Source organism: Dendronephthya gigantea, unplaced genomic scaffold (genome assembly GCF_004324835.1).
Source record: "Dendronephthya gigantea isolate DGI-Jeju-01 unplaced genomic scaffold, DenGig_1.0 000038F, whole genome shotgun sequence".
NCBI classification, from domain to species: Eukaryota; Metazoa; Cnidaria; class Anthozoa; order Malacalcyonacea; family Nephtheidae; genus Dendronephthya; species Dendronephthya gigantea.
This window is the reverse complement of record NW_021163048.1, coordinates 1,023,013-1,035,145: the sequence shown is the minus strand read 5'-3', so window position 1 is coordinate 1,035,145 and position 12,133 is coordinate 1,023,013. Positions and strand designations below refer to the sequence as shown.

The 12,133-nt window shown below is 35.2% G+C and overlaps 2 protein-coding genes across 3 annotated transcripts; both read right to left on the bottom strand.

The window, feature by feature from the left end:
• Positions 1-2,356: 2,356 nt before the first annotated feature.
• On the bottom strand, positions 2,357-7,994 carry LOC114526388. 2 transcript variants are annotated; one of them, XM_028547976.1, is made up of 8 exons: positions 7,933-7,994; positions 7,150-7,251; positions 6,929-6,987; positions 6,504-6,536; positions 5,775-6,396; positions 4,955-5,258; positions 4,440-4,672; positions 2,357-3,247 (listed from the first exon to the last, which is right to left on the bottom strand). In XM_028547976.1, the coding sequence occupies exons 2-8, from the start codon at positions 7,200-7,202 to the stop codon at positions 3,175-3,177; spliced, it is 1,377 nt and encodes a 458-aa protein (XP_028403777.1). In that variant the 5' UTR covers positions 7,203-7,251; positions 7,933-7,994; the 3' UTR covers positions 2,357-3,174. The 2 variants fall into 2 exon arrangements, with proteins under 2 accessions (XP_028403777.1, XP_028403776.1); XM_028547975.1 differs by lacking the exon at positions 7,933-7,994 and adding an exon at positions 7,718-7,797.
• An 817-nt stretch (positions 7,995-8,811) lies between these two features.
• Positions 8,812-11,899, bottom strand: LOC114526322 (carboxypeptidase D-like). Its single transcript, XM_028547902.1, has 3 exons — positions 11,695-11,899; positions 10,140-11,126; positions 8,812-9,752 (listed from the first exon to the last, which is right to left on the bottom strand). The coding sequence occupies exons 1-3, from the start codon at positions 11,830-11,832 to the stop codon at positions 9,195-9,197; spliced, it is 1,683 nt and encodes a 560-aa protein (XP_028403703.1). The 5' UTR covers positions 11,833-11,899; the 3' UTR covers positions 8,812-9,194.
• Between the last annotated feature and the right edge of the window lie 234 nt (positions 11,900-12,133).

The following is a 12,133-nucleotide window of genomic DNA, read 5'->3' as shown; positions in this document are numbered from 1 at the left end:
GCAAATTGCAAAACTCAAACCAAAAAAGAAACCAACATTTGTCACAAATGCAATCATGCAACAATAATAGTAGCTACAATACAGTTTACCAGTTAGAGAGGTCCCAAGCTTACTAGACTAGCCCTAGAGTCCACTCCCTTCTTCTTATGTAGATAAGAATTTTCATTTAATTGACAATTGCCTCTTTGCAAGCAAACGGCGACTGAAATGCCCTTTAGACTGTTAGTCAGTGTTACCACTTTCTACATAGTTCATGCAACTGTAACATTTTAATATATAGTATAATATAACTGTTTGTAAAATGTTAATAAGATTAATTGAAAAACACAGAGTGTCACCGTCCCATTTGCCTTGATGATAGATTCGATATGACAGGCCTGAGGTTAGCCAATTACTTTGATTTGTCTAGTTTAAGAAACAGACACAAGGACAAAGAAATCAGTTACGTTTGTCGTGAATTTTCATCGTTATCGATTGTGATAAATGGTTTAAATTATCATTAATTGCGATAAAGAGAGTTTTATTCAGAATTCTCCTAACAGATTTGCCCGTGCAGTCCAAGGTATTTCACAGTATAATTACATAAATTCATTATGACATTAACAACAAAGCAACCTATTACGTAGACATGTCTACCACACATGTAATGTCAGTTAATGGCAACGTATGCAAGCCATGCATGTGCTAATATTATACTCTAGAGTATCCACGTTGAACATGTGATAAGCGTGTTAAGGCCTTGAGGAAAAACGCTACTAAATTAGTGAATAGCATATATAGCTACATGTCGATATTTGCAGTAACAACACAACATGAATCGAACTTGAATAGTGAGTATGTAGGGGGTAAAGACTACATACTATGCTTAAGTCTTAATTACATAGAATACCTATTAACAAGTAAAGGTCACGAAAGCTTCTTTCAACATCCTTTTTGTAAACAAGAAACGAAATGGAAGACGCCTAAGGAGCAAACAAGGCCATGCATAATTGCATATAGGCTTACACATTTGTTTATGACTATTTGTCAGACCATCCTTATTCTAGAAAGTAGAAAATTTATACCATTGCATGGTTAATTCTAGTCATAATGCTTTTCAATATGACAATATCTCACCATGAAATTTGGTTACAGAAACTTTCTTTCAATTTGAAGAATGTGGTAATTAAAATTCCTGCATGGGTAGAGCCATAGCACGTAGACATAATAGTGAGTACTGAGTAGTGTATGATTACTGATAAACATTCTTCATATATCATTATCATTCAAAACAACAACAGTAACTCCGAAGTCAAAGATATAGCAATTGATCATCATCATGCAGAAAACAATAGGGTATATAGGTATATGGTCATAGAAATCATGTTCGAAGATTTTTACGATAAGAATATGCCCATATATTGACCCCAAACGTCTGGCAGATATAGTATACACAACTCAAGCTATTGGCAGTATTCGAATTTCTGCTCTGCATGTCTTCCAAATTTCAAGACAAAAAAAAGATAAACTGATATTAAAAGAATTTGTTTTATTTTAAGAACAAAAAAAAAGATAAACTGATGTTAAAAGAACAACTGCTAATGTTCGGTGTTCAGTATATTTCTTTTTTTGTAAGGGCTATGTATAATTTTTCATTAGCTTCAGTCGCAGAATCGGCAGAAACCACACCAATAAACTTCAGCTCCTCAAGACTCATAACACTATAGGAGTATAGCTACATATCATGAGCACCATAAGTTTCAATTCCTCCTGATGCACACTCACTTCGTTGTAAACTGGATAATATATTGTAGTATAGTTATGTGATTAATCAGTTTTACGGTTTGTATTTTGTTTCCGTCTATATTTGTCCCCGGTTTAATTTGTATTTTTATCCTGGCTATGAATTGTTAAACGAAAAATAACGATATTAAATCCAGAAGGTCATGAAAGGTTCTTTCAGCACATATTCGAAACTGAATATCAAAATGATAAAAAACTAATCATCGGTCTTTTGCAAGATGAACTGCAGATTATAAAAACAAATTGTGTTTATCTAACGAGATGAGAAGGTCGTTCATCCATCCAGTCATGCTTTCTTCCCTGGCTCTTTCCTGTTCCATATACAGTATATAATTATTCAAAATGGCCTAATATAAATTCACACAATTCCGTATTAATAGTTGAGGGCATAATAATAAAACGTCGCACAATTTGAAAAATGTAATTAAAATTCCCGACACTTTAATATGATATGCAAAATATTTAGTAATATAACCATGTTGTGTTATTGCAGTAAACTTATTGCATTTCAGTCCTTATAATATTATATAATATATATACATTATATAAATAACACATATAAGTTTATCTTGGCCTTTGGAATAAAGCAAGCATTTTTATTACTTTTTACTTTAGTTTAGGTTTCGACTTTATTTAGTCATCATCAGGAATTATTGTATTACCGTAGTTTAAGAAAATACTTCGTAACTCAGTGAGTGATGATTCCGCTATTTCGTCACCTTTAAAGGAGTTAATGTTGCTTACATCGATTAGTCGACTATATTTTGAGAATATTATCCACATTTTAAAACTAAACGTTTTTGGTATATTGTTGTTGCAATGTATGTAGCCATGTACTGATGTAGGCTAGGTCTTAAAAACAAATTCACTAACGGAGATTCTCCATCATATGATGTTCAATAATATCAATATGCCAATGAATATATCGCTTGACTGTTCATTCTGCAATGACTCGTTTTCACACGCATAATGCATCTTCAATATTTTTTAACTGGTTGTTCTTCAGTATAAAGACGGACAACAGACACATAATACGTCGAGATGATTAACGTTCAGTTTTTCGTCTTAGAGACGCATAACCAACGGTAGTTCGTCTAGACGAATAATGCGTCTGTTGTCCGTCTTTATACTGAAGACAAATAACCAGTCAAAAGATACCGAAGACGCATTACGCGTCTCTAGTGTGAAAACGGCCAATGCATTGCGAAATGCGAATTTTCGATGTATATACATATGTATGCATGCATGCAAGACGTATTATTAGCACATGTAGTGCGGTGAAGTAAATATACTTTAAACTCAAAATAAGGACAATATATATACACAATAACATGTGTCATATTTAATGTGGTAAATATATGCGATCATTTTAGATATAGTTTATTTTAGTTGTTACTCAGCAAATCCAGAATCATCACTGCTTGGCGGTCTTCCAGGAAGAGTGAACTGAAACTTGCTTGGCAAACTATAACAACAAATTTTTATAGAGTCATCGCCTCACTAATCATCGTTTAGTCTGCAAGTTTTCCATTTTCCGGTGTCCTACTTGTCGTGAACGAGTCATTTTCAAATAGTCTAGATTTAAATTTCTGTATTCAAATCGGTAATTGTTGACTGCACAGACAAAAATATTTGTACGATTGTATCATATCAGTCACCTTGACATGTTTACGACAATTACGACTAAATGGAAACCGGGCTTTATAGCGAAGGTAATCAGTTGTAAGAGTTGGGATGATTACTGAGTTGCCATGCCTTTGAAAGATCCAGAACTTTTCCCTCGTTTGATTATCGGTGCATGAGCATTATGGCAGTATGGAGATGGTAAAAATTCTACGTATACTTCCGGGTCAGTGGCGTGTTGCGTGTCGGTATTAAAAAAGTAAAAATAATTTTTTGGCAAACAGATGAAAACATAAACCATTCAATATTCACTTGATATTGAGTGAATCCATGAGGTTTTCAATGTGTTTGTATACATTAGTTTTGCTTTCTGCAGCGGAAACTTCGACCAGCTCGTACCATGGCCTGTATATTAGATTGGGTTTTCAGGATTGATCCGAGACGAGAACAAATAAGAAAATATTATCAAATTTTACTAAATGGTAACAAAACATTTAATCGTACTTTTTTGCCTACTCTGCATGCATATTTGTTGCATATATGGTTTTCACATGACGTCAAAGCGGCCATGTTGTTGCCTACTACAAGATTCCGCTAGTCATCAGACCATAAAATTTCTGGATTCTTGAAATTGGAATCAATATGGCTTACGATCGAGTCAAAGAGAATGAAAACTATGTGTCTGAAGGAGATTATAAATATACACTTGTGGGAGAAGCCGGAGAGCGTGAGAAATGGCTCCATGCAAGGCGACCAATAAACGCGTTTCTCTATAACTTTTGGTAGCGCTGAGTATTTGTATATATCCAGTTTCGTATTGCGATCTGTGACAAATTGCATGATCACTATTGATAACTAACTGAATATTAGTGAAAAATTACTACAATAATTATATTAGTGTGCGTTCGTCACAGGCGCAAAAATAAGAGACAGGGTACAAGTACTTCTGTTAGTACTAACCAGGTTGGATCTCGTGTAATATCTAGCTCCCTAAATAGAATAATGAATTTAGGCCCCGCCCTTAAAAAACATACCGTTCAATGAGAACTGTCTTTTCCTTCATTTTTTTGCTTCTCGGTTGAGAGAGCTTTAATGTCTTCTTTGAGCTAACATAAATAGTGCTTGGAGTACCAAGGAAACAATGTTGACGATTATCAGACTGAAGTGGTTTTGTTTGACATGATCTCATTTGTACTCGATTTTCGTCGAGTTTCATTCTAGACCCTTTGATATCCAATACGCTGTTGTAGTCAATGACATCTTTAACCTATAATCATTCGTATTTGAGAAAACAATTATATCGTTGTTGTTATATCAAGATACAAAAAAGAAACGACTAAAACGTCCAGATTTCAAGAACTATAATCATTGATGATTTTCAATCATCGATTCAGTGGCCGCTAATATAGGCTTTCTTCAACTAACGACTATCGGCTGTCGCCAGAAATTCACAGAATACGGAAAAGCGTGGGTTGTATAGAGATTTGAATGCAAACCCCAACTGGTTGCTAAAATCTGTATGCACATTTCGTATACACGGAACACATACCAAAACATCACCGAGATTGTTCAACCAAGCACTAGATTCCAGTTTCTCCCAATCATAGACGACCCTTCTTGCTCTGGCACTTGTCTTTCTTATTCTTTTTTCTTTATAAAGAAACTCCATGTATCCTTGAAAATCAAAGTATCTCTTATTTCCATACGCAGCCGGAATAACCTTCTCGGCAGAAAACTCTTTGTAGACAACTGGTTTAGATTCTGTCTTTGGTACAAAACTCTGCTCATTAGAATACGAGCTTAAAAAAAGACTTTCGTTAACGTTGTTCAAACTTCTTCCGTCTCGGGGTAATCTATACAATAGTTAACATAAACATAAAGATATAAGTAAAAAAATATTCAATAATGTTTCGTCAGTTATATATGTATCTAGATATAGATGTATCGTGTAATGTGTCCCCTCTCTTTGCTTCACCAAAATAAGCTGAATTCGTTACTTTTGTCTACAAAATTTCGCTACAGGGTAAATTACTCAGTGCTGCAATTATGCCTCCAATATTGTGCCACAATAAACTACACTTACAACATACAAGATCAGCAACAAGTTATCAACACATAATATTGTGATTGCATGCTATTGATATATATAGGTAGCTCAGCAATAGGTAGCTGCCTTACTGTCTGTTTTTCGTAATTCAGAATGTGCTATCAAAATTTTTACAGTCATTTAATTTTTCGTGATCCCTTCAGTTCCCCTCCCCCTGTCGCTTAACACTCTAACACCCTGATAATTGTATTTACTGGAATGAGAGACGGAGACGTAAAGTGTGAGATTGAAAATAATGAACATAATGCAATATTATAATAACCTGTAATGTTTTTGTTGGGATATATCTCCTACTCTATCAACAATAACAGGCGGAAGGAAATGTTGATTATGGTATAATTCCAAACTATTAGCTTCTCTACTCGGGACCAAACCTCTGCTGAAGGTATAAACGTGTGAAGGGCATGTGACTAAAACATCAGAGTCACCCAGTGAGCACGTGACAAGTGAATGATTATGGTATTTTTGTTTGTGTTTACCACCAAAACGAGGCTTGGGTCTTGGTTTATCGCCCAACGACTGGTAAACAAGAGGTTCCTCTTGTGAATTTTTGCTAGCCAGGTCAGTGTTTTCGACCGTCGTCGCAGCAGAAAAATCTCGGTTCGTTTGTCTGAAAACATGGCGTTTTTGCAAAATCCCAGTTCTACCATTCTTTCGTGAGTCTGCTGTTCTTGTTGTCCTATCCTTGTCTTCACTGCATTTTTTCGACTGAATATTATAAAGGTAACTTCCTATCGCATCTCTATCGAATATACCTGAATCAGGCATGGTAATGTCGTATTCAGATTTACTTATCAAAGCTTTTTCATGTTCAGTATCTTTCGTTATTATTGTAGACGATTTTTCCCCAACTGGAACCACAACAAAAACGTTCGAACAGTATTCTGAAATAGAGCATACAGGTTTACAATGCCGCTTTCTGCATTCCTCAATTCTATATTTTCCATTTAAGCAGTTAGTATGAAAGAATGATAAAATATGTAGCCATTACCTGAACGGTCATTGGCTCTGTATTCATCAATTCCTACAATCGTCAGAAAAAGTAACAACCAAAGTGAACATGCAGGCACGATTATAATAACTCACAGTTAATCGCAGACAAATACTGCATGATGCTGAATCACCGATTGGGTGTCTATAGCTAAAAGTCATCTGAAGATAACTAGCATGAAGTTAAGACTATTATAATATGATTACATCGGATGATTGGAGTATCAGATCATAAAAATATATAACCTAACATTCAGATGATTTTTGACAAGGTAAAGATGCGAAGTGTACAAAAAAGAAAAGTGAGGTTGTTTGAAGGACACGAGAAAGGAATTTTATGTTATTTGGTGTTTTCTTCTTATCCTTTTCAGTCGTTTTTCTCATATGCACATTGTCAGGAAATGTAAAATATTTTAAATAGTTTACCATCGTCCACATTCAATTGATGAATCGTGCGCCATTCGCGAAGAGGTGGCCTAGACTTTCTGAAAACGAAAAGTACCGCGTGATCAGATTAGCGCATTACAGGTGACGACACTAATAAAATCAGTATGAACCTCGGCCATCTTCTTGTCGATATCGGTCAACAGCTTGCTTACTCGAAGGAAAGAATATACAACAGGCATGCATATATAGCTACTACTCACCTCTTATGACTAACTTTAGAGTTTCGAGTTATTTGTCCCGATTCGGTTGTCATTCTTTCGTTCCTCTCTCGAGCTCATTCATATCTTTCCATAATCATTTGGCTGAAAGACATTTCATCGTGTGTATTATTCTAATATTAATTAAAGTTACGTTGAGTGCATGCATATTATATAGTAACATTTTTTAAAATTATATCACTATAGTGTCAGGGTGAGAGACCTTAATGCCCTAAAATATATGAAAGTATATATAAATTTAGTATATCATTTCACATTTGTATACATGTTGGGGAGTCACTCTTTAGTTGAATACCCGCTAATTATACTCTACTCCTCAGTTGCACAAAAAATATTTTATATCTATTTTCAGGACATATACACATGGAGCTATATCGTGTTACAACATTAGTCAGACAACACGTTATAGAGAACCAACCCAAGTCATTAGGTATATCAGTATGTACGATTATTGTATGTGATGTACAACTACTTTATTCTATGGATCATGATACTTGAAGACAGTCACGCTTATGACCGAGGTTGCTATACTTGTACACTATATGGTTACCATCATTATTGCACACGATTCAATTTGCCTGTCATCGATGCATGGCACAACTCTTTTCATCTTGACAACCTTGTTATAATATTTTATCACGCCATTAAACTGCAGTTATTGTGCAGATGACATTTTAATAGGCGAGTTAATCTCCATATTCCGTGCGAGTGGTGAGTTCTATTTGCATTGTGTGAGCTCATATTGACAAAGAGATTTTCACTTACCTTTTCTTAGACTGCTGTGTTTGTGTTTCAATTGCGGAGTTTGTTGTTATGGTACTGCAGTCCAAACACACTCTGGACTATACTATTATTACTATAGCTGGGAGATGGCAATCAAGTTATCACGAATGACGCTAATTCTCACGCACATGAAAAGTTATTAAAATTTGTTTTGTCGCCAATTGCTTTTAATCGAATATATTGTTTTAATAATACGCCCGAAGGTTGCCAATGACGACATTTTAATAATAAAATGCAATGACTGAATCTCTGATCGCACTTGGCAATGCTTATTGAAAGATCGTTTTAACTCGCGTAATCTGACTTACAAATTTACACGTAAAAAAGACGAAATTTTTTGCCAAAAAATAACGATAAACATTATAAACGACGTGAAACGTACGAATGGATGAAAAAATAAAAACTAGAAAAAAAATATTTGCAAATTAATGTACATATATATAAAAATCAATTATAGTTGTATAGTCAATATATAGTTGTTATATGAAAACAATTTTCATTCTGAAGAATATCTTCCCGGAAGCAACCCAGTTTTAATGCAAAACAAAAATATCCAAAGATGTATATTTTCCAAACAAGGAAAACAGACGAACGCATATTGCTATTGATTAAATGAATTCATGCATGCAATAAAGAACATCGTAGCCTATTGACGCCTGTAATGGCCTCAAGTACACAGACACAGGCCAGTGATGTCAATGAATTTTCTTTACGAAATCATATGCCGATATAGATCAAAACTGATCTTGAACTGATCTTAAAATGTCTGTATAGGAACTGACATAAAAATAAAAGAATGCTTGTATTAGTAAGATAGTTATCAGATTCAGAAATGTTGACAACATTTATATATTTAATTATGTATAGGTAAGGCAAAAAATACAATTCACAAATTCTTCATTATAGAAGATTACTACATATTAAATATATATCCTACATGCAGTACATCATTTTCTCACTTTCTTACTATCATGACAAAGACTAAAATCATCCGGGCAAATTTTTACGACAAATTTTATTTTGCCCGTCTTTATACAATCATTTGTCACATGTATAAGTTCAATGCATTTCGTGAAAAGCTAGTAGTTTCAGTTGGCTTCTCAACAAATGCATTTTTCATAGAAAATTTGAAAACTGATTGTATACACTATACAGGTACGCAAACAACATTTGTGACAGAAAATTATACCGTATAACATACAGAAATTGGCCTATGGATTAGTGTCTATGGATTTATGATATCGCTATCTTGGTCTATCCGGCATATTTGATGGATTAACCCCAAAGGTATTTTGTGTAATCGCGGAACTGATCCCCTTTTGTGAGGAGAAAGGAGTCAGGAAAGATCTCTTAGGTCTGCCAGCCTCAAGTAACAATGACTGATCAATGTTCATACCAGGTCTATCAACTTCACCTTGTAGTTTACTATTCAATGGCGGCCCAGCATATCCCATTGATGTAGGGATCATAGTGAGCTGTTCATTTGCTTGTCTTTGCATTTGGTATAAATTAAAAGCTTCTTCTTCTGAATCCTGATGATGCAATGATTTAAGAACAGTCAACCGTTTCAACTTGAAATCAACTTTAGTCGCTTCGCCAGTATCGACAATGATCGACTTGGTCTCAGGTTCGTGACCGACTGCGGTTGCTGTGACGTCATAGGCACCTGGAACGAGTAGACGCCAATAGTCGCCATCCTTAGCTGAGAATATATCATGTCGTCTGTAGGATATGGAAATTCTTGCACCTTTTATACCTTCACCATTTTCGTCCGTGACAAAACCACGTATACCTTTGTGTGCCTATACAGAGAAATTTATTAATGAATGAATCAAAATAATCAGTCACCATCTGGTAACATGTAACCATAATTTACAAAACGTTAAACCTGCATGTGTCTAAAATTAAACTATTAAATGTATTTGATTTGATTACAATTATACTTGTCAAAATTTTTAAAGAACAACCTTTTGTGAAACGCTGGTCACACTTTGTAGGAGGAAGTCTCAGACTAAATGAACATTTATTCATTACTAAATATGTAGAACTATACTGGGCATTTGCTACTGAGCACATGCATGAACGGCATCTGGTATATAGCGTCATCGGGACACATTTCTGATTTCTACGAGTAACAGCGACACCGTTGTTCCGGAGAACAAATTCCGGAGAAAACTGTTGAGACCCACCTGTTCCAAATAGCCAAGGAGAGCATCTTTGTTCTCTTTCCAGATACCCGGTAATTCACTTGCATTTGGAAATTTCTCGCAACCAATTTCTAAGGTGATTTCAAATGCATTAGTATGCACATAATTATAATCCTGCATCCCTCCCGACACACTATACCAGGCTGCACCATTCGTTATCCCATCTATAAATCGTTCCCGTGGTTGTTTGCACGTCCATGGAGGATTAGCTAAATGCATAGTCGGATGAATTTCGGAATATGCTCGGGCGAGTTGTCGGAAAACGTCGTCATCAGGCGTGGCACTGTAAGAACTTTGACCGGATGGACTATCATCAAAGGGATAATTGGCTACCAAAGATCCTCCATGGAAATTGGCAGAAAGCACGAAAGGAATGGAATGGATCCATTTAGCAACTGCTCTCGTTTCTGGTTGTAAAGGAGCTGTGACACCAAAGAAGAATTGATCTGGAAAATTACGATTGAGATCAATTCCGAAAGAGTTTCTTCTTCCCAAGATCTTGGAGAGATTTCGCCTTGTCGCTGCAAGTTCGTAACCGTCCGGGTTCATACTTGGCATTATATGTATTCGAGTTGTGTCAATCATTTTCGTTACCCTGGGATTGGATTTGTAGTTTTTACACAAATAACGGATGAAATGTAGAAGTATTTCCTTGCCAGCGACTTCGTTACCATGCATATTGGCAAGATATTTCACTTCCGGAATTCCTGGACGATGTTTGCCAGGTTTCTTTGAGATCTCCATCACCCAGAGTTGGCGGTTTTGTGACGAAAGGCCAACGGTGTAGAGGTGTGCTAAATGAGGAAAGTCTTTCGCCACGCTTTTTAGAAACCATGTCAATTCTTCATAATTGTGATGAGTAAAATCGTCTTCTTTAACTTCCTTTTCACTACCACTTTTTTTATTCTTGACATCATGATGTATACGATGTTGTTCTGTAGAAGTAGATCGATGATGCTGTTTTGGCACCTATCAAGAATTGATAAAACAAAATAGAACATGAAGTTTTAAGAACTCATCAAACAAGTTTATTTCTACCAGGTAATGCATTATATAGTGTGGGAAAGTGTGGATACATAGATTATTAAAAAAGCGTCCCTTATAAGCCACAAACTACGTGGAAAAAATATAACTGTATATCTTATAACGACAGGCTTTTCGTTGACCCAAGGAACTTTGTGTAAATTCTAGAAGAACAACAGGCATTATATGACAATGTCAGGTGTTTCAAAGATAAGATGCTAGGTCACCTTGTTGTAAATTATTCGTTCATATGCATCCATCTAACCAAAGTAAGACTAATTTAGTAAACTCAGTAAAACATCGATGTAAACATATTCAGGAAACGGCTAGCTAGCTTTTATTGTAAATTTGTTAAAACATAAGTCATATCGTACCAAGGAATATATCTTTGTGATTCAGTCATTCAATTGAATTAAATGCACAAAGCAAGTTAAGCAACAATATTAATAACGTGGCGAGAAAAGATTCCGAAAGAGTAACATTATAAGCATATATTTATTTACATTCCTTATACCTTGTCCCTGTGTATTTTCGGTATAACGTTTGGCTTCGTTTCTGTTTGACGAACAAACGGTCTGGGAATGAACTGTCGACGGTTGCCAGAAACAAATGATATCAATGACAATAGCACTAAATACTGTGCATATTCCATGATAATTACTAAAGATTTCTTCTTGAGTGTTAATAAATTCTATTAGTTCTGCTCATGATGTGACTTCTATGCAAATATTATGGATAACTGATGTTTTGATTATGCACCAGAACATGTGGCTGTTAGACGAATTACTATTATTGGGTACTAAAAACCGCGCCCTGAAATTATGTAGGCAATTTATTTTGCTGCATGATGACACCCATGTTCAAAATGAAAATTTTTTTATTTCACAAATCCGCAGGATATTTTTTGCATTTTCGTAACGATAATACGCAAAATTACTGACGAATTACATCTA

Excerpts from the sequence above, each read along its gene's own strand:
- LOC114526388 (XM_028547976.1), bottom strand. The coding sequence starts at position 7,202 with ATGACAACCGAATCGGGACAAATAACTCGAAACTCTAAAGTTAGTCAT. Across the intron at positions 5,259-5,774 it reads TCCCAACAAAAACATTACAG|ATTACCCCGAGACGGAAGAA; the intron begins GTTATTATAATA and ends ACTATTGTATAG. Across the intron at positions 4,673-4,954 it reads ACAATCTCGGTGATGTTTTG|GTTAAAGATGTCATTGACTA; the intron begins GTATGTGTTCCG and ends GAATGATTATAG.
- LOC114526322 (XM_028547902.1), bottom strand. The coding sequence starts at position 11,832 with ATGGAATATGCACAGTATTTAGTGCTATTGTCATTGATATCATTTGTT. Across the intron at positions 11,127-11,694 it reads CGAAAATACACAGGGACAAG|GTGCCAAAACAGCATCATCG; the intron begins GTATAAGGAATG and ends AATTCTTGATAG. Across the intron at positions 9,753-10,139 it reads TCCTTGGCTATTTGGAACAG|GCACACAAAGGTATACGTGG; the intron begins GTGGGTCTCAAC and ends TTCTCTGTATAG.